This window comes from Haplochromis burtoni, unplaced genomic scaffold (genome assembly GCF_018398535.1).
Source record: "Haplochromis burtoni strain Fernald_Lab_line unplaced genomic scaffold, NCSU_Asbu1 Contig_462, whole genome shotgun sequence".
NCBI lineage: Eukaryota > Metazoa > Chordata > Actinopteri > Cichliformes > Cichlidae > Haplochromis > Haplochromis burtoni.
In genome coordinates this window covers 12,541-40,047 of record NW_024582823.1, presented here as the reverse complement: position 1 = coordinate 40,047, position 27,507 = coordinate 12,541, and the positions used below count along the sequence as shown (strand labels likewise).

At 42.4% G+C, this 27,507-nt stretch overlaps 2 protein-coding genes across 10 annotated transcripts in view; one reads left to right on the top strand and one right to left on the bottom strand.

Moving 5' to 3' along the window:
- Positions 1–99: 99 nt before the first annotated feature.
- gpr161a (G protein-coupled receptor 161a) lies at positions 100–11,807 on the top strand. Of its 2 annotated transcripts, none has more exons than XM_005945853.3 (7): positions 100–614; positions 2,144–2,531; positions 4,110–4,831; positions 4,971–5,078; positions 6,865–6,990; positions 7,166–7,399; positions 10,975–11,807. In XM_005945853.3, the coding sequence occupies exons 2-7, from the start codon at positions 2,188–2,190 to the stop codon at positions 11,073–11,075; spliced, it is 1,635 nt and encodes a 544-aa protein (XP_005945915.1). In that variant the 5' UTR covers positions 100–614; positions 2,144–2,187; the 3' UTR covers positions 11,076–11,807. The 2 variants fall into 2 exon arrangements, with proteins under 2 accessions (XP_005945915.1, XP_005945916.1); XM_005945854.3 differs by having other exon boundaries at positions 2,141–2,531.
- The window catches only part of dcaf6 (ddb1 and cul4 associated factor 6), a 28,156-nt gene continuing 12,211 nt past the window's right edge, over positions 11,563–27,507 (bottom strand). Inside the window, exons 7-21 of one of the 8 annotated variants that reach the window (XM_005945857.3) lie at positions 25,299–25,510; positions 23,949–24,042; positions 22,385–22,504; positions 21,286–21,630; positions 20,762–20,974; positions 19,102–19,161; positions 17,049–17,232; positions 16,286–16,395; positions 15,853–16,144; positions 15,651–15,692; positions 12,779–12,917; positions 12,473–12,629; positions 12,301–12,389; positions 12,118–12,223; positions 11,563–12,029 (exon numbers count right to left, since the gene is read on the bottom strand). In XM_005945857.3, the coding sequence (XP_005945919.1) occupies positions 11,971–12,029; positions 12,118–12,223; positions 12,301–12,389; positions 12,473–12,629; positions 12,779–12,917; positions 15,651–15,692; positions 15,853–16,144; positions 16,286–16,395; positions 17,049–17,232; positions 19,102–19,161; positions 20,762–20,974; positions 21,286–21,630; positions 22,385–22,504; positions 23,949–24,042; positions 25,299–25,510 (2,222 nt within the window). In that variant the 3' untranslated portion in view covers positions 11,563–11,970. The remainder of the gene's footprint in view (positions 12,030–12,117; positions 12,224–12,300; positions 12,390–12,472; positions 12,630–12,778; positions 12,918–15,650; positions 15,693–15,852; positions 16,145–16,285; positions 16,396–17,048; positions 17,233–19,101; positions 19,162–20,761; positions 20,975–21,285; positions 21,631–22,384; positions 22,505–23,948; positions 24,043–25,298; positions 25,511–27,507) is intronic. The other 7 variants (XM_005945859.3, XM_005945858.3, XM_005945860.3 and 4 more) reach the window with 7 other exon arrangements.

Below are 27,507 nucleotides of genomic sequence, written 5' to 3'. Positions count from 1 at the left end.
TCAGAGTTTTTTCATTGGATAAGCGGAGGTGACGTTTTAGTGCGGGAAGCTATGATCTACGTGGGTGGTCCAGCTGGATAAAACGATGCAGCTCAGTAATTCATTCATAAACAAGCCGGCCTGTCATCAAGTAAACACTCACGCACACATTCACATGGCTTTGTAAACACTACTATAAACGCACACGGTGCGTGTGGCATCCGCGAAAGAATACACTATACTTTCATCGTTGTTCTGCACTTGTCATAAGGATTTGATCACAACAAACTCCACACGGTTAAATTAAATAACGTAAGCTGGTTCAATGGCAATATTATAAAGCAAGACAATGCTCTTAAGCGACCACCCACGTACGGAAGGAGACTGCTCGGGGAGGGAGTCGAAGCTGAGGTGGGAGGTGGATGGGGAGGAGGACGCCATTGCAGCCGCAGCTGGCCGTTTGTGAGTCGGCGGAGGAGAGACATTACCAAAGTGAACAATGTCGACTGGCTTTCAGGGATTTCCCTGGCTCGGCTCTCTCTTCTGGGGCTGTGGTGTGGAAACAGAGGAGTAAGATGGACGTTTTATCCCCGTCGAGAGTGAAAATGTGGAGCCGCAGCGCTGAGCCTAAGCAGGTCAAAAAAAAAAGAGCCGAGTTTCAGGGGGGACAATGGGGGAAAGTTTTGGCTAACTAACGGTAGTTTTAGCTAATGTTAGCGTTACCGCTAACTCACCGTGCTGCACCTTCTTCACATGTGCAAGATGCAGTTTTATTTTGTATTTTTTTACTTCCATATTCACGCTAAATCAAAAGGTTAACACTAACAGGGAAACAAAATAGTGAGCTTTAACAACAATTACGCTTTTCCGATGCGAAATAATGTGCAAAGATAATGCTTTCCACTAGTGAAAGGCTTTAACTGTGACCGAAGACGTTTTAATAGTGAAAAGTTTACCCTGGCTGTAAACAGAGTCTTTTAACGTGGTGAAATCTAGTGTTCAAATCCTCCTATAGTTTTTTAAAACTGCAGTAAATTGTTGCTGGAGTTATTGTTATACATTAGTAGAGTTATATTGCTAGTACATAAACACGTATGGTGGGAGGTGGTACAGTAACCAGTGTTTGTTAGTTTTATTTCTGACATTCTTTTTCATCTGTAAACATTTACTTTTGTACTTTGAACCTTAATGTGAAACGTGTGTGTACCACTTTACTTAAAGCCGTCACTATTTAGTATTCATATGTAGCATACATATTTTATAAATATGTAAAATTTGTACCATGGAGCAAAATTTGGGTAAATCCAGGTAACTCCAGAGTTTAGCCTCGACTGTGAAGGCAGTTCACTTCTTACTGCGGTATATCCCCGTGGATGAGCTGCAGTCCTAACCTGTTCTAGATGAGGTTATGATCAAGATTAGACCTCAACCACGTCCTGTCCAGTTAGTTCTCCGGAATATATCACGCTAAGAAGAGTGATCTACTACCTACTAGCACAAAGGGTGCTAGTAGGTAGTAGGAAGATCTGAGGTCTTTATCTTTCTCTAAAGAGCATCTGTAATTAATATTTAGTCTTAGATGCATCTTTATTCTGTAATGTTAGTTTTCTCTGTTGGCTGTAAACTTGTTGTTGTTGTTTTTGCTCTATAAGCATAAATATTTGTCAAACCAGGGCATCTGTTTGGGGATTGAACTTGGCTGTAGATTAGTTTGAATTCGTTTTTTTGCGTTTATTCTTTTCTCACAGAGCGTTAAACACTATTGATAGTTTGTCTGCAGCAGCTGTATTATGTGTTTAACCTCTGAAAATGACCTGTGCATGTTTTTGATTGCTCAGATCCTTCCAACGCTTTAGATTTGATAAATCCTGTATTGACTGCTTCATGTTACCCTAAGCCCGAATCCTGTTGTTGGGCTAACTAAAGCCAGATAACAATATCCTGCGCATGTTATCAAACTTGCTTCATAGTACAGGTCCCTGGTCTTTGCTATTAGTTTTTGTGCTGCAGAAAATAGTAAAATCCATGAGTTGAGTTCCAGCTGCATGAATGTAGATTGAGGGTTGAAGGGTTGTTTTTCGCTGTAATTCATGATATTGTTTTGTTTTTTTCTTTGTCTTAGTTTGGCAATTTATTTTGTCTAATAATGCCTTCTCCTCAGCAGTCCCCCACCATTCCTTCACCAGTCCGGTGGCCCAGCTTCTCACCATGAACACGAGCAGGAACTGTACCACAGTGGGGAATGGCGAGGGTCTGGCTGCCCTGGAGTCAGTCTCCATTGTGACCATCACGCTGCTCGCCTGCCTCGGGAACTTTCTGATTGTGGCAACCCTTTATCGCAGGCCTTATCTGCTCACACCCAGCAACAAGTTTGTGTTCAGCCTGACTCTGTCCAACCTGCTGCTGTCCGTGCTGGTGCTACCGTTTGTAGCTGTGAGCTCAGCAAAGAGAGAGTGGATGTTTGGGGTGGTGTGGTGCAACTTCACCGCCCTGCTCTATCTCCTCATCAGCTCTGCCAGCATGCTTACCCTTGGAGCTATCGCTATCGACAGGTTAGTGCCAGATTATACTGTATTATATTGTAGCCCTATAATCAATCTAAGTATTTAACTTGAATTCTTTTAAAAAGTGAGCCCTTACACTGACATTAGGACATATGGTTCCCTCCAGCGGAGAACCTGTAGCCCATTTTTGGTCTCTGCTAATTTCTGAGAAAGTTTTAGCTGATTAATGCATCACTATATTATTAATTTATCCCAGATGTTGGGAGATTCTGGCATCAAATGGACTAGAGCATGAAATTTAGTGTTTATTTAAGTCCTGAAGCTGGACGTAACCAAGACAGTAAAGTTACAGTAAGCATAGGAAACTGAAGGTTAGCAATTTTCCACTTCAAGCTCAGATGAACGTTATGCTGAATAAACTTAAAAAAAAATGCTCTTGGTGCATTTCCCTCTAACGTCACACTCTTGTAAATAAGAGCGGTTAACCACAGACTTAATTTGTGGTATTTTCCTGTAGATTTCTCTGATCAGGTGATGAGCATGGGCTTAAATGCTTGAACTTTAAATGCCTGCTTAAACAAATACATGGAATAAAGCCAGTAAACATATTGCACAAAATTTATAGACAAAAAGTTATAGATATTTTAAGGCACTTTATTTATTCCAACAACAAAAAAAACATCTTTGATATTTGGGGTTTCCTAGTTTTCATTTTCTGGTTCCAGTTTTTAGACTCGATCGTATTTTGCCAATATTTTGTGCAAGTACTTTGTGTAATAACAAACTCAAATGGTTATTCAGACACAAAGTTTAGTTTATTTTGCTTTACTTGTAAGAAAGGGAGAATTGTTAATTAATTTTGGTAATCAAAAAATATACAGTAACATACGATACCATCTCAGAAAATGTCCTTCCAGCCCCATTATTTGTCCATCAAACATTCCCCGGCTGTGAGGTTTTCTCTATGTATCCATGTTTTGTTTGATTGCAAATTTAAATTCTTTGGGTTGTGGCTTATTTGTTCAGAAAACCATGCAATTAGGAGACACCTTTGGGACTCGAGGAAATTGTTAGCAGCTGTTCTGTTGTTTTCCTAAATGCTAGAAAACGCCTGAAATGATTAATCTGATGTTCAGACCAATAATCAACAATTGAATGACTTTTGAGATTAACACTAAAGTTTCAGCACTTATAATAACTTCTTATCCACATGCACTGCCTTTCAGATTTTCTGGAGCTACTTTTAAACCGCTGCAGTTGAATACTGTTTTAATTCTGTCGGGTGTCGCAGAGCTACCGAGAGCTACTGTAAATTTTCTGTGTAGCGCACAGTTCCTGCTGTTCTCACTGCTCACCTAATTATCCTCAGCATCCTTTGGGAATTTTAGATTACAGAGCCTGTTTTTGTTCTTCTGCCAAGCCCGTCTGTTCTCTTCTGTTTGCAGCTTTTAGGAAAACATTTCACAGGATTGTCGGGGAGAGAGAAAAGTGCAGCTTTTAGCTTTTGTATCACTGACTCCAATCTCAGCAGCCTGTGTGCTAGTCTGATCAAAAGTCTCCCTGGAGGACGGTGTTGAGTTCCTGTTGTGCAGATTTCTTCATCGTGCTCATGTCTCCTCACAACAGGTACTACGCCGTGCTCTACCCGATGATCTACCCCATGAAGATCACAGGCAACCGGGCGGTTGTCGTCATTGCCTACGTGTGGTTTCACTCGTTGGTAGGCTGCCTGCCTCCTCTGTTCGGCTGGTCCTCCTTTGAGTTCGACTGCTTCAAGTGGACGTGCGTGGCGTCGTGGCACAGAGAGCCGAGCTACACGGCCTTCTGGGTCACCTGGTGCATCCTCCCACCCTTCTTCATTATGCTGGCGTGTTACGGTGTCATTTTCCGCGTAGCCCGCATGAAAGCCCGCAAAGTTCACTGCGGGACTGTTGTTGTGGCCCAGGACGACTCCACTGGAGCCCAGAGGAACGGGCGTAAGAACTCGAGCACCTCGACTTCCTCTAATGGAAGTCGGCGGAGCCTCGTGTACGCAGGGAGTCAGTGCAAGGCTTTGGTCACCATCTTAGTGGTGATTGGCACCTTCCTCATGACCTGGGGGCCATACGTTGGGGTAGTGGGCACTGAGGCCTTGTGGGGTCAGGGCAGCGTGTCTCAGTGGGTGGAGACTCTGGTAGCGTGGCTGTCTTTCTGCAGCGCGGTGTGCCACCCACTCATCTATGGCCTGTGGAATAAAACGGTGAGGAAGGAGCTGCTGGGGATGTGCTTTGGAGATCGGTACTACAGAGAGTCGTTTGCCACACGCCAAAGGACGTCCCGCCTCTTCAGCATCTCCAACAGAATCACAGGTGGGACTATAGCTGGGGCTCTCTGTGTCATGCAGATGTGTGTGTATGTTGCTGGTTTTATCTTTAGTAAATGCATAAGGCTGGTTTAGATTTATATTCCTGCGGGATGTGATGATCTCATGAGAATTTGTGTTTTCAGACTTGGGGATGTCCCCACACCTGACTGCCATGCTCGCGGGTGGAGGACAGCTGTTGGTCCCAGGAAGCAGCACAGGAGACACTGGCTTCAGTTTCACTCAGGACTCATGTAAGTTGCACACGGAAAGGGGGAAATAATTGCTTCATATCAAAAACTCCAAGCAATCCTCAAGTGCTGCCAAGAGCATGCCAAAGGAACAGGTGGCGATATAACCCTAAGCGTGAAGAAATGTACTATGTACTAATAAAAACGGTGCAGAGTCTGATGTCCACATTTAAGTGCAGAAACTAAGATTTTGGAAAAACTTCATCCTGGCAGGAGTTTTTCAGTGGTCGAAAGGCAAATACACAGAAAAGCCATATTTACCAAAACACCCATGTACGTGTAGATGTAGCACAAGCTGTCTTACCATTGTGTCCATTTTTTTTTTTTTTTTTTACTAACAGGACATGATATTAGTGCATCTAATTAAAATTCATACATTTCTGAACCTGATCTTTCAGCAGCTCCTCTGTGTCCTTTTTGCCTGTGTTGTGAGCTTTTGTATCCACAACACTGTTGTTTCAATTCGTTTTTATAGGGAGTTGACTAACTTCAATAATCATTGCAGAAAAGTTATAAGTGTATGAAAAATTTAAATTTGGTAAAAAAAAAAACCCCTGCATATTATCATGCATGTCTATTAGTCCAGGGGTGCTGGAGCCTATTTCACCTGCCAAAGGGTCAAAAGGTTGGGTAGACCCTGGATGCAGATGAGGATCTGAAAAAATGACAATTTGTCATGTGTACCTTATTAGTATCTCTTCTATGTAGACTTTACAGATCCCCAACCCCGAGACTGAGGCGGTTTGATGATTGTAGGATTATCGTGTATTTTATCCCTACAGACTCATGAATAAAATGAAACATCCCTCAAAAGGTTGATTCTGTTCATCTGGACGTAGAATTTTTCAGTGGGAGAAAGGTTTCGTCACTCATCCAAGTGACTTCTTCAGTCTCAGCCGACTGCAGGTTTCCCCAATCTTATAAACAGTACATTTGCATAATGATTGAAACTAGCACCACTGAAGGAACGATGGGCTGGGAGGTCAGTTCCATGATCATTAATATGTAAATTCTCATGACCATTGATCAACAACTACTGATCAAAGACCAATGCACTGTTTATAAGGTTGGTCAAAATGTCAAAAGTGTTTGATTGGCCACCATAATCTGCTTAAGTTTTTAAGCTGACAGAAAAACTGAAGGTATTCTGAAAGTTAAGAATATTTATATTTTTCCAGCAGCATTTGACAGCTAATCGAGCAGTTGAGATTCTTCATAAACATACAGCATTGTCACACAGTCATCAGCCTACAGAAACTTACCAGACCGTGGAGTTTGTTAAAAGAGCTCTTTCCTGCAGCAGACCGAAACACAGTGAATCGCTGCTGTTTGGCTTCAAATAGAATTGAAGGCATGCTCCTATGGGTGAAATCCTTTCAGCGCCTGGTCGTTTGTTCCAGAATACTTTCACTCTAGAAAAAAATGCTACATAAATACCTTTTCATTTAAGAACATACTGAGGGCTTATTGAGAACTTTTTGTCCAATTATGCCAAAAACATGCTGCATCGCCTAACTTTGATTTAGAATTTATGCGTTTCTAGAAAGAAAAGCATCATACACCTCTTTGTTGGACAGCCTTTTTGTTTTCCAGCTCATGTTTTTAACTGATCCTGTAGGGAGGGCAAGTGGTGTCATGTTCAACACAAACAAATGTCTTGTGATCCACCTTTGTGTGTACATTTCTGGCCATATGGTATGAAGATTACTTTTACTGCAACTTTCCTGCAATCTCTGTTAAGTTCTGCTTGCAGTTAACTTGCAATGATCCTCTTTATTTTCCTACACAGGCACAGATGTGATGCTGCTGGATAACTTCTCCACAGATGGCTCCTCCCTCGCGCAGCACCACGGGCCTCCGTCCGGGAAAAGGAGGAGCTCAGTCACCTTTGAAGACCAGGTGGAGCATTCCAAAGGTATCCGTCATTCATTTCCCGCTTCTACAGAAGATTAGAGAGCAGGGAAAATACCTTAGACTTCACATGATACACAAATGACCAAAAAAAGAAAAGAAAAGGGACCAGGCAAGAGAATTGTTTACTGTAGCTTGTGTTTACCAAAGCTTTGACTGATGTCTGTTGATTTCCCCAGCTGAAAACGCATCCTCAGTCCAGATCCACGCAGAGGTGCACAAATCTCTCGACATGTTCGCCTCCTGTTTGGCGAAAGCCATAGAGAGCGATGCTAAGCTCACCCTGTTTGGGGAGAGTTCAGCTCTGTCAGCAGGACTCCTCACAGCGAGGGCCACGCCGAGGCCCAGATACCTGGAAGGCCAGAGACTGAGGCTGGAGAGTATTGATGAAGGGATCGTTAAGGATGACAGAGGTGAAGAAGAGCAGGATGGAGAGGAGAAACCCACCTGAACAGTAGCTTTCCCACTCTTGACTAGGGATGGGTACCGGTGTTCTGACATAAACGGTAGTAACCAGACCGAAAAGCAGCGCACATTTCGGTGCTTTATTTCGGTGCTTTTTTTTTCCTGAGCTGTGATACAATTCTAGCCAATCATTTTAGTTTCCGAGGATAGTAGGCGGGTCCAGGTACGTACGTTCTTTTAGAGCAGAGCTACAGATTAAAAATGCTCAAGGTGAAGCGGTCAAAAGTCTGGCTGTACTTCACAGCAAAATATGCAAACTCAGCAGCCTGCAACAAGTGCTTTAAGCTGATACTGTGATACTGTCAAAGGAGGTAACACCTCAAATCCGATGAAACACCTGGCGATGCATAGTGTTTTTTTTTTTTGTTTTTTTTTTAAAGCCGAGAAATGCGCCGTATTTGATAGCTTGCTGCGAGACCTCACACCGAGCGCATCTACTGCGGGTGTGGTGCCTGTTATCAGACCCGGAGTTAGCAACATCCCCAAAAACACGAAGAGGAGAGTCCTGGCCCCTAGCCCTGCCAGTGTAGCAGAAATGATGACGGATGATGATGCAGCAGCAGCCGTTCTTCTCTGCGTGAGTAGCTTAATGTTGTTCGTGTGTAATTTACGTTGAGTAGGCTAACCACGTTATTACATGAATGCAGGTAAGGTGAACTAGCAAACAGCGTCGTAGTTACATGCGGCTGTCCTCTTGTTTGATGGCAGATACTCCCTTCACCCTGGCCAAAAAGGCTAAAATGACCAAAGAAAAAGAGGGAAACAGCTGAACATGAGGTTTTTGGATAAAGTTTGTGTTTTTTCCATTGTTTAAGCACTGCTTCCAGCCAAGAGTGATACCATATATGCCCCATAGCTGCAGAAAAGGCTAACATTGTTATCTTTTTACAAAAAAACAGCTGAACATGAGAGGTTTTTGGAACAATTTTGTGTTCTCCATTCTTTAAGCACCGTTCGAGCACCAGCACCGTTTCAAAAGTACCGATTTGGCACCGGTATCGGATAAAACCTAAACGATACCCATCCCTACTCTTGACACTGTTACAGAGCTCTGTGGTACCGCTGATGAAGTCTGCCCTCTTTACATGTGGATACTCCTTACTTGAAATTATTAGCGAACAGGAAGAGGCACGTTATTCATTCTACGATGTTGCACCCAGTGCATAGCATCAAATCTAATAGGAAGCCTTAACTACTGTAACTTCATTGGTCTGATCATTTTATTAACTTCTGCTATAATATATATTATGTTATTGTATGTTTTTAAGCTTAATAAGAAAAATTGCCTCAGTGGGCAAAATGGAAAAAAAAAAAAAATAACAGCATTTTTTGACAGATTAGCTCTTTTCAGGTACAATTTCTCTCCTAACATTGCACTCAGTAAATCCTCACTACAGGTTTTCCACTCACTGTGGAGAATTAGACTGTGAGGTACGTGTTTACTCAACGCAGGACAACCTGCACCTTTGTCACTCTTACTGGTACAGGATGAACTCCAGTAATTTGAATTTGCATGGGAAAGAGTCATTTTCAATATTATTATTATCACCGTCACTTTGCCTCCTGCAACAGTGAAGTTTTACTGATTTCAGAGGCATCACTGGTAGATTTGGAAAAACTAGATCACCTGCAGGTTTAAATGTTAACGTTATTCCAGCCTTCTCTTCCAATGCATAGTGATATCTTTAAACATAGGAAATTGGTGGATACTAAAACAAGTTGCTTTGGAGTGAGACAGTTTACTATATTTATGTACTGTTCAGTCCAGAGCGATGTACTACGAAGGAAGTTCAACCATAACCAAACCACAACAACACTTGCCTCAAGGCGCTTTTTATTGTAATCTATAATAATATTGACCGTACAATAATGGGGGGAATTCAGTTGATCCGCTATGAGCAAGAACTTGGTGACAGTAAGAAGGAAAAACTTCCTTTTAACAGGAAGAAACCTCCAGCAAAACCAGGTTTAGGAAGCGGTATGTTTATTTAAAAAAAAAAATAAAAAAAATCTGAAAACACACACTGACAAAGGAGTCGTTGAAATGGCTTTAGTTTGCAGATCAAAGTCAAATTAAGTTAGACTGAACAGCTGTTCTGTGTTCTAGTAGCTGCAGTTTCAACAGAGTCAAAGACACTTGGTATAACAACATTTACACACTTCTAAATGACCCAATTAATATGTGCACATTCCAGTGACAATGGGATGCAGTTTGCATTTTGTTCAGTGATTGTTAGTAAAGGTACGGCATAACACTTTGCATATATGAACATATTCTGCCAGCAAAAAATCTAAAATGTTTGTTAATATCTGTAGCATGAATAAGGTGCCTGCTGTAAGCACGGCTGGAGGCCTGGTATTTCATGATTACGTGCGACTGTGGGCAAACACAGTTATTGCACTTAAACACACAATGGGTACTCTTTCACTGCAGTTTCTTATCAGTGAAGACCGAATGAGCTAACAAGAAATGGAGATCATAGGAAAATGAAGTCCAGAATCAATAATCAATCTTGTTGATGTCAGAAATATGTTTGTGTGTTTAGTGTTGAATCAGAGGAAACCTGAGCATAGGGAATATTCATTGGTACACTGGGTTGTACCTCATCTTATACACTCTCTGTATTAGGAGACAATTTTTTTTTTTATACATAGAGCCCAGTTGTGGTGCTTCAGTCTTACCTCGTATGTTGAACATGTTCTATGTTTGTAAGAAAAAAAATGTACACCTGAGTGATGTAACCTTTTCATATACAGTAAGTGTTAATACAAATGTTTGCATTAAATTTAGTTTTTACATAAAACATCGTTTGAATTCTTTGTCTGCTGTGAATGAGAGCTGAAGCCAAACAGCAACCAAAACATTGAATCACTGAGCTGTTTGTTTTTCTTGTTCTGCAAACAAGCCGCACAGTCAGCATCACCTACAGCTGTGTTGACAGCTTGTTACCTGGATCATAAAATACTTTATGCTGCAGGGAAGAATAAAAGCTGATACCCCAAACCTCAAGACATCAGTAACATTAGTTTATCACCTCTATAAATGTGAAATGACTTTAACGAAAATGTTCAATGTGTTTCTTCCTTAAAGAAAAAGTTCTTGTTTGAGCCCCAGATTTGGGCCTAAGGTGAAAGAACCTCTTGGTCTTCTTTCCAAAATGAGCTAAATCTGCACTCGTCTCTATCAGGCAGCCAGGAGTAATCTTTGGCTCTGATTTCACTTAATACATGTCAAACTTCTGTTTCACTCTTGTTTTTAATCACTTGTAAATTATTGCCAAGTTAAGTCCCATTGAGTTACGCTCTGAACTGGAAATTATTATTCATGTACTTATTTCATCACATGTGGATTACTGTAATTGTATTTTTACTTGTCTAAGCAAAAATGTCCTTGGAACATCTGCAGGTTTTTCAGACCACTGCTGTGAGGCTTCTCACTACATATTCCAAGTTCTCATGTCACACCATTGCTCTGCCAGCTACACTGGCTTCCCATTGATCAGAATCTGCTTTTCACTTTTAGAGCTCTTCACAGACCAGCACCTGTCCACCTTTACACCCCATACCTGCCCAGCAGGGATGCATGGAGGTAAAAGGAGGCCCCCCAGAACACTCTGCTTCTGAGCTTGAGATCTGTGGACTCTGTGGTCTCATCTTTTTAGACTTGAGGTGGGTTAATTTTTTATGTTGATTTTGTTGTTAAGCGCTTTGTGATGTTTATCTCAAAAGGTGCTATAGAATGAATCACTTTGACGAGTCACAGGGATTACTTGTCCAAACACTGGTTCACTTTTAAGTGATTTCCACAGGAAACTGGGTTTGGACCAACAGAGCGGCTGTTCAGTAGCACTGTATGACATAGGTTTGACCCAAGATCAGCTGCTCTGTACACCCACAACAGCTGTCAGTATCTGTCAGCAGGTGCCGTCTGTTGCTGTAGTCAAACACTTAGTCTAAATTTTTCATCCAAACCCAAGTGCAGATATATTTGAGATACCATTTGGCTTTATTTTTTATTTTTTCCAGGTTTTGTAAAACATATTTTTGGGGAGAAGATCCACAGCTTTCTTCCCCCGCCCCCCTTTCTTCTTCTTCTTTATCAACAAGAAAATTAAAGCATCCGTGTTTTACTTTATGTCTGTATTCACATGCGTAACTGCCGGAGCAGCACATCAACATTTCTCAGCTGTGCTACAGTTTCAAAAACGTCAAACGTTAACACTGATCAAAGCTCACCTTCTCCTAACAAAATAATATTGCACTTAAACTTTCACACCAGCCACCACTTTTCCTCACACTTATATTTTGACGTCCTTGCCTTTACATTCACACAAATATAGTTTATCCTCATACAGACACATCAGTAAGAAAGTCTTCTTAAAAAACACAAGGGGCTAGAAATTACACTAATTTTCAAAAGGAAGTTTTTCTACACTATACTTGTACAAATCTCGGGTATTTTTCAAGTGCTATACAGCAAGAAGAAATAGTGTTTATTTTAAAATAAAATTCCAGCTGGCTACTGCTCGTCCTCGTTTTCCTGGCCTGATCCTTCGGAGCGATCGCCTTCTACTCGATCTGCAAAGAGGAAGAGGCAAATATTAAAGAGAGGCTGAGATTGGTCTAACAAAAACAGCGTGCTACATGCGTGTGTGTGTGTGTGTACCTGATCTGATGTGATTGAGGGAGGCCAACATTCGAAGCATGAAAGAGGCCGGGACTGTGATCGTGTTTCTCGTTTCCTCCAACATCAGCTCATTCCGAGTGATGACCTTGACGAGAAGAGAAGAAGAAAGGTTTTACGGTGGGTTTGTTTTTTTTTCTTTTCTTTTCTGTGGGTTGACTCTACCTCCTCAGCGAGGACTCTGTTGAAAGACGGCGATGCTTCCAGTGGCGACCAAATCTTGATATCATAATCTATCCCTGAAGAAGCCAGAACTGAAACAAAGCAGGAAATGAGAGCATTGTCAACAAGTGAGGAAACATTGTCCGGGTTCAGGCGGGACATCCGCGGGACTCACTGGGGTCGTAAGGGTGCGGCTGCAGGCAGTTGACCACGTGGTTGTCGGCTTCAAGTAGCATGAGGTGCTCTGCGGTGTGTCTGTCCCAAATGAAGATGTGGCCGCAGTCTGAACCACTCATCACAAAGTTGTTGCCCCAGAAACACGACTCCTTTATCTACACACAGTTAAAAGGGAACATTGAGTATTTTGGAAACTGTACTCTTCAAATTTCACAGTCTGATGACAACAGTTAAAACACTGATATCAGAGCCAATGGATTAATATGAGTTCAGACTAATACAACACGCGTGGCCCGAGGTTTACCATTGTCCTGGAGTTGCGGTGGCCTTTGTAGACCATTTTGACTGAAGGTCTCCTGATATTCTGAGTCTCGCTCTCCTCCATCTCCCTCCTTTCTTTCCTCCTGCGGAACAGCTCCTGAATACGAGCTGCTGCTGATTGTCTAAGAAAAACAAAACAAAGAAGAAGAAAGAAACCCCAGACTCATACACGTGCCTGAAAGCAAACAAACCCATGCTGTCAGTGCTGCCTCAAGTCTCATGCTTCAGACCTAAGCTACACGGATATTTTTTTTTAAACCATTAACAAGATTGTAACAAACAAGCTCCAAGCGAGAAAGCAGCCACTTGCAAGCGAAAGCACCTGCCTGATCCATCATAACCGACTCAAGCCAATAAAAGTTTGTTCTTCTCAACCTTAGAGTGACTTCAACCAGATATACACTGTAACAGTATTGTACACAAAGCTAAATCCAGAAATGTTTTAATGATACAATTTTCATAATTTTGACCAGACAAGTCACCAGAATAGATCCGAAAAATAAAAGAGAGAGAGGGGGCAAGAAAGACATAAAGCAAGTGTAGCCTTTCAACTTTAATTTGAGGAAGGTAATGGGTTAGCATTTATGGAATTATGCACACTGCCTAATTTTGGGGTTGTCAACTAAATAATTCACTCAATTGGCATAGAAAAAATATGTTATTACTACTTGAATTTAACAAATAAATAAATAAATAGTCTAGAGGGGATTCCATTCTTGGCATTTGCATTTGGGAGCTGTTGATGTCATGGTCCTGGGCCATGTGGGCCCAGTAGTCTTAGTTTTCATGTATGTTTGTATTTTGTTCTTTATTTAGGCCATGCTTCCTGGGTTGATCTGTTACGTTGTTCCTTATGTGTTTTCCCGTTGTGACTCTCACCCCCTGTGTGCCCCTCTGTGTATTCATGAGCCCTCGTCCCCTTTCGTGTTTATTCCGTGTCTCCCCTGCCCGTTATGTTGGTGTTCTACTCGTGCTCTCTCTCCTCCTGTCTGAACCTCTGTACTTCCTGTTTCACCTCGCCCGTCTCCCGTCAGTGTTGTGTTCACTCCTGCCATGTCTCGTGATTATTATCAGTGTCACCTGTGTTCCCCGTGTGCTCCCATTTCCCTCGTTAACCCTCTGTGTATTTATGTCTGCGTCTCCCTCAGTTCTGTGTCGCGTTCTCCCTCATGCTGTGTGGATTTCCCTGTTTCTCTCTCCTTGTGCTTTAGTTTTCCCAGTTTAGTTTATTTTGTATTGTTTCTCTTGGCCAGCAATAAAGCTGTGTTTTTTGAGTTCATCCCCGTGTGTGTGAGTTTTGCGATTGGGTCCTCATCCTGCCTGCCACACAGCGAATCATGACAGTTTCAGTAAAACCATAACACGGGCTCAAAGAAGCTCTAAATGAAAGGAAAACAGGCCACCATTAGGCTGTGACACTACGAGTGGCCTAATAAACAGCCTGGATGATTACAGGATGAAGAACTCCACCACCAGAACGTCTGGTCGAGTGAAGAACTCTCAGCCACATGCAGTAAAGATCACGTCTCGATGGTCTCCTTCACGTATTCAGTAGTCATGGAACACGACTGCAGAGACAGCAACTGGCTTCCTCCATCAATCCCAGCTCTCAGATGCTCTCCCATCTCTTCTGCCTCCTTGCAAAATTGTTTTGCAAGGAAGACCACGTTACATAACCACACAATCTCATTTCATTATTAATTTCTTCACTACAGACAGAAGCTCTTCTGGAACTAGTGGCTTGCGTCAGGTAGGGGGTGTAACAGGGAGGTGATGGGTAAATGATAAATGAACTGATTCTTATGTAGCGTTTTTCTACTCTCCTGGAAGTACTCAAAGCGCTTTTTACAACATGCCTCATTCACCCATTCACACCCACTCATACAAGCACTTCCCTTCTGTACTTAAGTGCAATCTAAGCATTCACACACAGATGGACGCATCGGAAAGCAACTTGGGCTGCATGCCCAAGGATACTTGGCATGCAGACTGGGGAAGCCAAAGATCGAACCAACCTTCCAGTCAGTAGCTGATCTGCTCTACCACCTGAGCCACAGCCACCCCACATGGGGAGGTCTGCACAGAGGTAGCAAGGTAGTCAGGCATTAATAGTCTGCATAAATCTCCTAGTAGAGAAAGGAAGTTCTTAGTGAATCGACAGTCAGAGGCTGTCAGTCAGCTCGACAGCTTTGTGCTCATAATCAGGATGAGCCACCAGGGGGAGGAAATCTACTTTGATCAAGTTTCCAAAGGTAAAGAGTTGAATATTCTGCAAAAGGCACCATAAAGGTCGAATTAAATCAAATATGATGTTTTATCTTTAAAAAAATAATTTGCGGACAGGTTATTTAGTTACATGTTCATCTACATTTGAGTCCTAAAACGGTTAAATAATTTTTTTCAATCCCCTCAAATTAAAGCCAAAAGTGCTCATGAGCTGCCACTTTCATTTCAAATCTACTGAGATGGCATACAGCGTGAAGTTTATGAAAATGCCACTTTTGTTTAAACCTTTGACCTCGCTGTGTGTAAAAGTGTCCGTTTTATATTCGTTTGGCTCCTTTCTGCAAGGATTTCATGCATGACACTCATTTCTTCTCCATCTGTTCTACACAAAATGCAGCTGTGATGCTTCTGTTCACACCATTTGTGGAGTCAGTACTCACATGCACGGCACTCTACAGTCAGCTGTGTGTGTTATTAGTGCACTGTGAGAGAAACCGTCAAACCAAGACAAAAGAAAAGAAGTTATCCGATTACTGCACATCACGTTGTGCTCTTAATTTTAAATGCTCCGCAGCATGTCACACTCCTGATGCATTAGATGCGTTCACTTTCCAATGCAAACAGATTACCTGATCATCCTATCTCCTACTGCAGATCCTCTGGAATTAAATCTATATTTGTAGTAAAACAGTCAACAGCAAAGCATCACAAATTCTAAAATCGGCACACCCACCCTCTTTTTAACTGAACCAAGGAATGCGAAATGATCACCTGCATTCAAACAGAGTTTTTCCTTACTTGTAGTAAGAAACATTATGCTCTCAAACACACCTCTGCCCCTGTCCTCTGAACCTTGAGGGGGGGATAAGAATAGGATCATCATCACTGTCATCAGAGTCCTGGTTGCCGCGTGCGGGCTGACTCTGGCCCTCCACGCCCTCCTGCCCCTCCTCTGTAGAGGGCTCTGCTCGCCGACAGCCCCCTGACCTGTCCTCTGTACCTTCCGGCTGACTCCTCTCCTGCGGCGAAGACGCCATGCTGTCTCCCTCAGAGGAGCCCTCTGCTGGTACCTGAGCTGCTGAGCTGCTGGGGGCACTGGAGCAGGAGGCATCACATGCTGGTTCTACGGAGGAAGCCAGCAAACTCATATCATCGCAATCAGGATTGGAATACAGTAAGCCATTCATTGTGTCATGTTTATTGTTCTAGATCAGACAATGTTTGAGATAGAGGCGTTTTCATGATGCTGTAGGAGACGACTCACCCTGCTCTGATACCGAGCTCTCTGTCGACAGACTCTCTCTGCTCTGTACAGCTGCAGCTTCTGATGTTTTGGGGCCTCCACTGCCCATCGAACTGGACGTGCTGCTGCTCCTGTAGTGAAAGAACAAGAGTTACCATCAGTCCTTTTGGGGTGTTTTTTCCTGAAAATTACTCATATTTATCTGGGGGAAAAAAAATAAAAAATATGGGAAGACACAAGTATCATGCAGTTGCCCCGACTATAAGAAGGTAACTCCTATTGAGTTACCTGAATTTGAATGGAATGAGTGAAGTTGCACTGGAGACCTTTGCTTTTCATTCTGTCTGTAAACACGACAGCTCGAAAAGTTCTGAATGAATTCTGATAAAACTCTGTCAGGGTGTAAGGTGGGTTCATGTTAACTCTCCATTAAAGTTTGGCTTACATCCACCAACGTCTTCACTGTCAACTTATTGATTTATTTGTCAAAAAAAATTGACCAAAAGCCTGATAACTTAAAAACTATGACTCTCACAAGCGTGGTGTGTGTTGTCAACACATACAAACGTATACAAAGCACCGTATGAAGATTTAAATGATCATGTCAACCTTATTTATCTGAAGGTCAACATGAGCCAAATTAAATTTTATTGTCATTTATTGTATTGACATACAGGTATACAGAGGAGGAGATATGAGGATTATAAATATGAGATTATAAAGTTCATACAAGTATAATGTCATATTGAACCTAGGAAGCTGACACCCACTGGCCATCACTCACCACTCATCAGTGAAGTCCAGTTTGATAGTGCTGGTGGTGGTTCCCTCTGAGCTGTAGTGCAGGCTGAGGACAGGCTCTGCTGCACTGGGTCGACTGGTGGAAGTGGAGGTGGAGATGGATGGGATGCTGCTGGCTGGTGCAGCAGCAGATTCATCAGCAGGTGAAGCTGTAGCTTCGGCTGCTACTGAGAGAGGAAGAAGAATACACACAGGCAAAACAAGCAAGGGGGGCTTACTGAGACGCACTGGCTGTACAGACTAAAACTGATCAAAAGTAACTCTTCCTGTCGTTTGCAGTGTGCAGTTGGTCATTTAAAAACACACCACAAATATGCAACTCTGTGTTGCATCCATTCCCTCTGATAAACAACATTAAACAGAAATGGGAACATGCAGCAAACGTTAGACAAAACCACAAAGGACACGTCGTAAAAGACACGTATTGACAGACAGCCACAACAGCAAGACACAAGACGCACACAAACACACACATGTCAAAGGCCCTAAAGGGTCATTACACCTGTTAGCTGCTAGCTACACTGAAGAAAAGGAACAGGTTTCCAGGGAAGATGAAAATTTGAGCTGGAGGACAAAGAGGGACTTGTTGCTAAGATGCTACATGCTATATCTCTGTCAGTATGCACTGTAAATAATCACAGATGTAGTGCTTCATATATAAAGCTATACAGTACACACAAAGTATCTTGATATTATACTGTTGGTGTTGTATATAAAAAGTATTATAAATACCTCTGGACTCAGACCTTTGTCCTAGAGTAGTTAGAAAAGTTATTTATTAGTAGTAACTGATTGGCTGCCCCTAGCAACCAGAAGGAGGTGGGTGGAGCTTGGGAGTGTTCCGATGGAGGATGATGTCAGCGATCGTGAGCAGTGATAGCTCCAATCAAAGCAATAATTTTCTGTAATTTCCCCAGTGATCCATTAACTTATCATCATTATTATGAGAGTCATATTAAAGTGAATGTGCCTCGCTCCATTTTCCCAGTTGCATCTGCACACATAAACATCTGCAGCACAGGCGTGTCTGGGCATGCACATAGGCTTATGCCTGGCTTCTTAGAAGTCAAGTAAGTGTGTAAGTGTAATAGTTACACTGATCCACCATCACGAAATGAGACAAAAAGATTTTTCTGACCCCCTTTTGTTTGGCACATTGTGCATTATGTGGTGCGCAGTGAGGATTTTATCAACCATCAGCGATACCAAAAGGGGACTTTACTACTGTGCAAGTTGTTGAACCCTAGAGCACTGATCACAGGTATACCTGCATATTCTAAAGCCTAGAATTACTAAGATAGCTCAATATCCAAATCTCTGATCATGCTTAAGATGAGCATCATCCACTTTTAATTATCCTCTTTAAATTACAACACAGTAAAACGTTTGAATTAAACTGAATATGACATTATTTTTAAATTAAACAAAGCTGTGTAGATGGTCCACTCTGATCAAGAGAAATCAAGAGTGAACCATTGGGGCTTTTCAGGGTTGTTGTGAAGTGTTTATGTAACAACATATGTGCCTTAGAAAGACCATTGTTTTGCTTTGGCACTATACAAATAAAACTGAACTGTTAAAGATGAAGCCACATTAAATCTGACTACCAATGCTAATCATTGCAAAGGAGAAATGTCAGATGTAGTAGGGCATTTTAGAAAAAGCTAAATATTGCACAGATGGTTCAGCAGCGAGCACTGAAATGTATATATCTGAGTAGTGCTTTTCTTTGTCATCCATTTGAACTAATTTTGGAGATATTGTTTATTACATTACTCAAAGCTCTAACTTCTTAAACAATTGTATTAAATCCTTTGGCCAGAGCAACAGTAACAGTCAGACACATCCACATCTGGACAGTAGAATATTGAACAGTAAAGCAGTGGATACAGAGAAAACAAAAACATGAAATCGATGGAGGACAAACAGTGGAGTGAGACAGGATGAGGGAAAGTGGTTAAGACAGAAGGTGGAGAAGACAAAGCGAGTGGCAGGGTGAGGGTCAGGGAATGGGGTTGGGGAAGGGAAAGACGCACCCTGCTGTTCATCAAGAGTCATGGATCCCAGCTGTTTGTTTACCACAGACGAGGGGGAATCTGGAACACAAATGAGACCAACTAAACATTGAACAAAGAGGTCAAACGTGAGGGCTCACACGGGTTAAAAACTTCTAAATCATGTTTAAAATAAATGAATAAATAAATAAATCCAAGGCCAAGCAGAAAGAGCTTTCACATCAGCCAAAAATAAAAAAGCTCCTTCATCTGATAACAGCTGTGATCGGTTTACAGAGTGTTGGGGAAGCTCAGTGAGAATCAGCGATTAGTAAGTCTGAACGGAAACAAGAACATGATTTTCATGCATGCTTTTTACAGATGTGCAAAGAAATGTTTTATATCTGCCGTGTTATGTAGAACCTGGAAATCCCAACCATCAAGAAGTGCTTACTTGAGCTTGCCACAACAAAACAACAACAACAACAAAAGAAAAAAACCCAACAACATCTGTTTGGCTGCTGGCTACACAACACACTTCTCCAAGATATCTGTGACCAACTAAAGCCAATTAAGTAAGAAGAAGCAATTTAAATATTGTGTCTACTGAACTGCACAATGACGTGTTCAATAAAAGCTTTCATAACAGATGCCTCATTATGTAAAGCCAGTTTTGTTGTGTGTTTAAAAATCGGTTTATATCTTTAATATTAAAGTTGTACCTACATTTTTAGAGAAAAAAGCTGAAAAAGTGAGAGAAGCTCTTCGGGTTAACTAAATGCTGTCACATTAAAACTGAAGCAGAACAAACTTAAAAAATAACTTATTAATAAACATATATTACATAATCATTATGTGATTCGAGGGTTTTACTTTATTGCTTTGCGCTCGGGCACAGACAAGAAAAAAAAAAAAATGTTGAAATGTTACAAATTGTTGCAAATAGGAAAACCGAGCAATAGTTTTGCGGTCTTTCCGAAGCTCCTTCAGAGTCAGTCTGTGGATTCCAAAGTGGATGCTTTTTTGCTTATTTTCACTCCAGCATTTCAAAAAAAAAAAAAAATTATTATTTTTTTTGTTTGTTTCAAGCATTTTAGTTCAACTCAAGCAAGTAAAATCACTTATGTCTGTTTATTTTTTCTGTTTGTCCACCGGCTTTTGAGTATCGAGACACATTTACAAAACGGGCAACACTAACTGATGGAAATAACCTTAATTTTAACATCAGCAGTAGGTGAAGCCAGTAATGTGACCTATCCAATGACATTGAAGAAAACAAACAAACAAAAAAAAAAAAGGCAAGTTATATCATCAAACATGGTTGAACAACCACATGAGCCATGAGGCCAAAGCAAAGCTTCATACCGTCTGGTGCCACTCCGGCAGGAGAGTTTGCAGGTGAAAACTCAAGCAACAAGTGGAAAGATGGAGTGAGAGCATTAGTGAGTTAAGGGCTGAGCAAACAGTGGAGAGGCGACACACTGGACTCTGGAGTTTAGAGGAAGTAAGGGGTGAATAATAAGAGAGCGGGGAAGATCAGTGTGTGGTTAGTGGTCAGTAACAGCAAGACTGGGTCTTTCTGGAGCCTCTCTACAACAGACATGGCCGTCTTTGCTTAAAAGGCGGGGACGGGTTAATGGCAGGGGAGCAGCCCTTATGGAGGGATTGCTGCAGGGTTGATGAGCTCGGAGGGGTGGGTAACCTGTACAGGGTTGGTTCTCAGGAGCAGCAGCGGCAGAGGTAGCAGCTCTTTGCGACTGTCTCTCAGGGGCTGCAGAGGAAGAAGAAGGTGAAGAAGAAGAAGGAGAAGGAGAAGGGGCCGCTCGCCGACCCCGTCCAGGTGGGTCAGCCAGCCGGAGCAACCTCTGCAAACGCCTACACACTAAACTTATGGGCAGCCGATGAGGACCATACTCTGACAAAGGGGCAGAGGAAGAGAGGAAGAGTGGATGCACGATTAGAAGACTGACGGAGGATGTGAGGAGAAGATTCGGCACAGAGAATCGGGCAAAAATGAAATAAACAAGCAGGAGGAGGAGGACAACAGGATGCTGAAGGAAAATAAAGTGAAGTGAGGCTGCTGCTTGAGTGGAGTGGCTCCAATGAACACACACCCACACATACACACACGCGGACACACACTCATACACCGAGCAGTTAACCCTCCTCATTGGACTGAAGGCTTACATGTGAACAGTGAGTGTGAGTGCGGTCCTGGTTTCTTACCTGAGAGTGCGGGCTCAGAGGTGGGCGTGGCCGTCGGGGTCCCAGTTGTGTCACCCTGACTCCGCTGCTCTGAGTCGGGGGACGACGTGAGAGGGGAGGAAGAAGTGGCCGAGGTCTCCACTGATGATGAGCTGGAAGGAGGAGGTGCTGTGACTGTTGATGATGACCCTGAGGAGGAAGAGGAGGTGGATTTAGGCATGGGCGCAGTGGTGGCCGCTGCGGGACTGGCAGGTACCTCTGGGGAGTCCGTCCCCACAGGCCTCTCGGGGGCGCTGGACTCCTGACTAGAGTCGCCTGTTGTGGCAGCTGGAGCATTCAACGTCCCCTCGGGACGAAGAGCTGTACCTGAAGACAAAAAAAAAAAAATCAAGCAATGATTTTAGATTTTGGCTAGTTTACGGTTTATTATCACAGAAAGATTCTTAACAGTCAGTCTTACTGAAGTTTAAGCACATTAATGAGTCAATCGTCAACAAATTCCTCCATAGTGACAGTTTTAAGTGTAAGCCAGAGTGAGGATGTTAGGTCTTCTTAACGCAACATGAAAGACTGAGTGATTAATAAATTAGCTAATTCTTCCTGAAAGGGATGTAAACGAACAAGTGACGGACGACACCCTGAGACTACAAATAAAGCATTAAACATGTGAATCTGCTCGGTCTGAACTTCATGGTTTTATCCAGGAGATGAAGCTGTATCACAACCACTTCGTACACATTTCAGGATGTGAGTGGAGCAGAGATGAGACTGTATTATGAGAAACCCGGAGCAGAGTGTAGTGTCTGAGGTAAAAAGAGTATTATTTTACTATATTCATATCACTATATATTCAGTAGTGATGTGCATTTTAAGCTACGTGTGCATTTGCTGCCAAATGCAGTGGTCACATTTGTTCATTTGCACGTTTAAAAAAAAAAAAAAAAAAAAAAGGGGGGGGGGGGGAGGGGGTGAATAAACAAGTGGCATTCTCATTACTCTGCACTACTTCATTTAGAAAAGCCAAACATCAGGTCAACCTGACACACCGATCAGGTTCAAGACACAAATAATTTAAAGACACTTTTTGGCCCGTTTGAAGGCCGGAGTATTGAAGCCTCACCTCGGGGCCGCGTTTGAGGTCGGGTTCCTCTGCTACTCTGGGCTTCACTGGCCTCCTCAAACCACCGGGACAGCATGTCCGACATCCTCTGCATCAGAGACACGTTCGGACTCTGCTCCCCTGGAACAAAAAAAAGGGAAAACGTCTTTAGATCCTGTCAAGCTTTTCATTTTGACACAGTCCATATTTATAGAAACAAAAAAAAAAAAAAAAATTGGAGTATTTGTACTCAAAAGAAACTGCTTATCATAACTGATCATATGCAAGCAGAGGCTCATTAAGACCTGCACAAGGATGACTCATTACACAAATTATTAATTTAATATATGAGAATTTAGGGAAAATTTATCCCCAAAAAATGACAAACAAGAAATCCAACTAGAAAAGAAAAAAACCCAACTTGTGAACAAAGTAAAGCACTCTGAAACGGTCATCACCTGAAACCCGAAGATGAGTTTTTCCTCCATTTGACTGATTTTTTTTAAATTTTATTTCTGAACAAAATAAACCACAGTAACAAAATAGATTAAACAACTTAAACTATGTTCATCTATGGTGGAAAAAACCCTGCGGCAGGAGACTGCTCCAAGTCATTTGCCTCAAAGTGAGGTTTCTACTCTCTCTGACCCAAGCAAACTTTGATACACTATAAAGAAGTTCAGCTTTTTACACACATTTTCACATGAATATGTGAAATATAAGCTGTTACTATTGCTCCAGAGCTTTTTTTTTTACCATTTTTCAACCCAACCATTATTTTAGTTGGATGTTTGTTCACTCTTATTGCTATTGTGTCTAGTTTGGGCCACTCTGCATCAACTATATCAACTTTAAAGGAAACACTTTAAATCGGGTTTACATACTCTGAGCTCCAGTTCAGTTTAAAGGGTAAACTTGATGGATGCATCAAGAGAACTGAAGCTCAGGAAGAACAGCAGGACGTTCAGAGGTCAGGTTGGATCTACGAGATAGTGAACCCTAAAAACTCAGATGTATTATCAGTGTGAGTGTCTGTGCCAGAGAGAAAGCACTGCATCAAAGAGAAAAAGTGCTGCATGAAAGTGCCCGTTACCAGGTGAATGTAGCTTGTGCTGAAAGTGCTCTGAGTGTTCAATAAGATGGGAGCTGGGATTTAAATGCATTTACCACAGATCACTGCACTGTTGGTTCTCTTTTTATTGGTTATGTTCATAAGTTGCAGAGTTGGTGGTGAGACAGTTTTATGGCCCGATTTCTTCTTCGTCTAAGATTACAAAATCAATATGGGGAAAATATATTGCTAAAAATGAAGGAAACGCTTGAACAACTTTAACTTTTTGGTGTGATTTTGAACCCAGTCCTCAAAGAGTTGATGATTTTTACCACTGAATGGCAGTCAAGATTTCCAACTTGAGGATTTCGTTCCTAAGAGATCCAATGTGTGATGCAAGTGTTCCCTTAATGTTTTGAGCAGTATATAAAAATATATTTTGCAGGTTGGAGTCTTCTCAGAGTTTGTCAGAGGTCGGGCCTGTCATACGAGACCGTCGCTGTAGACGAGCAGGAGCACATACTGTGATCTTACCATCTCTCTCCCTCTCGCTCTCAGGGCGAGCTCGGGGTCCAGTGTCAGACCAGTCACCTCGTAGACGGAGGCGCTTCACTGGAGGCTGCCTCAGCTGTGGAAACACACACACATTCACAGAGATTAGCAGTTTGTCAGTCAAGGCATGGTCAAAAATAGCTGCGCTGCCAAAGCAAAACACTACTCGTCTCTATCAGTGTCCTCTTTAAAGTGTTCCCCCCACCCCACCCCCTCCTCCTGGCAGCATGACTGAGGTTGCCTGCCACTTTCCAGTCCCCCTGGCTGCAACAGGCTGAGAGCCAGAAATAGGAAAAAGAGGTTCTTAGAGCAGGGACTATCCACCGCTTCAGTCAGGAAATGTGTGGACAGGTGGTGAAAAGGAGCAGAAGCTGAAAGACAGTTGAATAAATCAGATAAAAGGATTAAACAAACAAGGTCGCAGGTAGAGGAAAACAGAGGGGGTAAGGAACACTGCTCCTCGCCTGCCCCAAAATCAGCCTGAACTATTTTGGTGGTTTGAGGAACGCTGCCTGCGTCGCTCGCTGTATTTGGAAAGGAATGCGTGTGGTGGTTGCATCTAGACACAGCTGAACTTGCCATGGCACCGTGACCCAGCACATTCGGACACACGTGAAGACCACCACCGAGCGTAAACACGCAGTTTCCTTGATTGTTCAGTTGTTTGAATCTCAAAACTAACAAAGGAAATATAACTAAGACCCAAACAGATCAGGCAGTAATTCATGACGCTGTTTCCATCCTCAGTGCGTTTCTTCCTTCTTTGTATTGGGTTTGTTTTTCTCAGGGTCATTTGCTCACCTCCCTGCACTGCATCAGCCACCACAGATTTAGCACTGATGTCTGCAGGGCCCAGAGGAGCAACAACAAGGTCAGTTCTGTTTACAACAATCGGTCCTATTCGCCCCCAAAAATCAGCCGCATGGACACCTCCGCTCAGCCAGACGTGATTATGTTTATTTTCTATAGAGTCAAAAGGCCGTTAGCACTCTTAACAGGAGACATAACATGTGAGGCCTCCATTAACCTTCTCTGTACATGTTAACTTGAGATCTACACTCCAGTAGTCAGTCAGCTGATCAACAAGAAAAGACAGAGACTCTTGATTGTTTTGGGCATTTTACCCATTTTTTAAAAAGTGGTAAATATTTTTGGATTTTGCCTTAGACTGACAGATAAGGCAGATTTTTATTTTGTAGATCAATTATTACACACTTGGAATAATGGAAAACTGTCTAAATGACAGCACAGTGTCTGAACCGATATAAACCTTTAAAAGACACAGTTTGGGAGAAAAGAATGACAGAAGAAAAGTTCCTATTGGGATCTCACCTCCTCTCTCCTCTCCTCCGACGGGCCCTTGAGCTCTCGAGCCTGGTCATCTTTGGGATTGAACAGGTAAATGTAATCGGAGGAGTAGCTGACCAGCACCTCCTGACCGTCCTCGCTGTAGCAGAGAGAGGTCACTCTGCACGACTTGTTGGCCAGGTGAGCGGGAACAAACCGAACACACATGCCCGTGGTTCCCCGGCCCATGTAATTACCTAAAAAAAATGAGAGAGTGTGTGCAACTTAGCCAATGAGTCGGTGAACAAGATTCTTAATTATATTTGTGGATTTGGTCCAGACGATTCGGTGGGTTTGATATAAATGATATGTCAAAAGCAATTGAATGTGTTGAATGGAAATGTCTATTTACTGTGCTGAAAAACAGTTTGGTTTAGTTCAACATTTTTGACCTGGGTCAGAACAATCTAGTCTTCACCACTGGCTTTACTGCACACCAATTGCGATACTTGGCAGCGTTGCCGTCTTTCACTATTCCTCTATAGAATCCATAGCCACTGCCTTTAGAGCCGAGGAAAGGGTTACTGATGTGATTAGATACACATCCTGTCAGTCAGTTGGAATTTGGGTCAGATTTTAATCCTTTCCCTTTCGTTCAAGCCACACAACTTACCTACTTGAGAATCAAACTCACATGTTTTAAAAGGAATTCTAAAAACATCATTTTAAAACTCTGTTACAAAACAAGAGCTGGCGTGCTCAGGTTTACTGCCCATTAGTCACTGGAGGAGTGAATATACCGTATTTCCCGGACTACAAAGCGCACCTGAATATTAGCCGCACAAGCTAAAATCAGGGGAAAATCCTGTTTTGTACATACATTAGCCGCACCTGACTAAAAGCCGCAGGTGTTTCAATGTTGACTTATCATATGTAAGAGAATATGCACAAAGCGAATTGTCAGGAAAGAGATGGCTGTTTGGAGACACACCCTTTTATTAATATTTTGAAAAACAAGTTATGGGTACATATTTGCATAACTTTTTAGGTATATGTACAAGTAGCGGTAATTACAAGTACGAAACATGTACTGTGCTTCATAAACGAGTAACAAATGTAGTACATAACAATAACCTACAGCACACCAGAAAAATAGATTCGGCTACCTTTTAGGCTCAGGTGCAGTGACACGGCTTTAACAAGAAGAAAAGTCAGTCATTCACCACCATCTTTCTCTTCTTCCTGCGCACTAAAACCACCAAAGTCCTCTTCTCCAGTGTCGGAAACGAACAGGCTCAGGATGGCTTCGTCATCCACTCTCAGCTTCTTTCCTTCGTTGTCAGTGTCAGAGTCGAACACCCTCAGAAGGGCCGTGGCGGTGTCCTCCTCTCCATCATGCAGCAGTCCAGCCCTTCGAAATCCGTTGGTGATCATGGATGTTTTCACACTTTTCCACGCTGTCAGATTCCACCGGTGGAGTTGGGCATAACTTGCTTTTCGCAAGTTTATCGCCGCTACTCATCCACGCTCCCGCTGAACGCGTAGCGCTACTTTGAAGTTTGTTTTTCGCGCTACTTGTACGGCACTATGTTGCCTGGCGGATGGACAGTGACCAACATACCACTCTTGAACCCCGATACTGTGTGTCTGATCACATGCCCTTCCGCCAGGCAACGTAGTGCCGTACAACAGCGGAACAAACAAAACAAATCGTCTTACGATATGACAAAAATCATGGACAATCCATAGAAAAGCCGCACCTGACTAAAAGCCGCAGGGTTCAAAGCTTGTGCAAAAAGTAGCGGCTTATAGCCCGACAATTACGGTAATCAAGATGAAAGGTTTACCACGCCATCCCCGTGTCTAGAAGTACCCAAGTCTATTGGGCAGCACGAACAGCCAAATTAATAGACTGGACTTCTGCCTGAGGTGAAAAAAATCAAAGTCCTGTCTGCGTTAGCAGGGGATTGGATATCAATCCAGTAACTGTTTGTTTTTTTTAAATGAGATCAACAAAGGCCAAAGGAAAACAACTTCATATCCTTAACCTTGTTGTAGAACGCACCTTAAAAACCTGGTTCCAGTTTAGAAAACCTGTTTGCATCAATCAGCTATGCTTCGTTTCTCCTGTGGTGAACAGTTGTCTTTTCTTGTTGTCTCAAACTGACGTTGTTTTCAAACTTGCCACAAAAATGGTCTGTATTTATTTATTCACTTTCTTAAGGATGTATTTGTGTTCTAAGGAACACTCGTT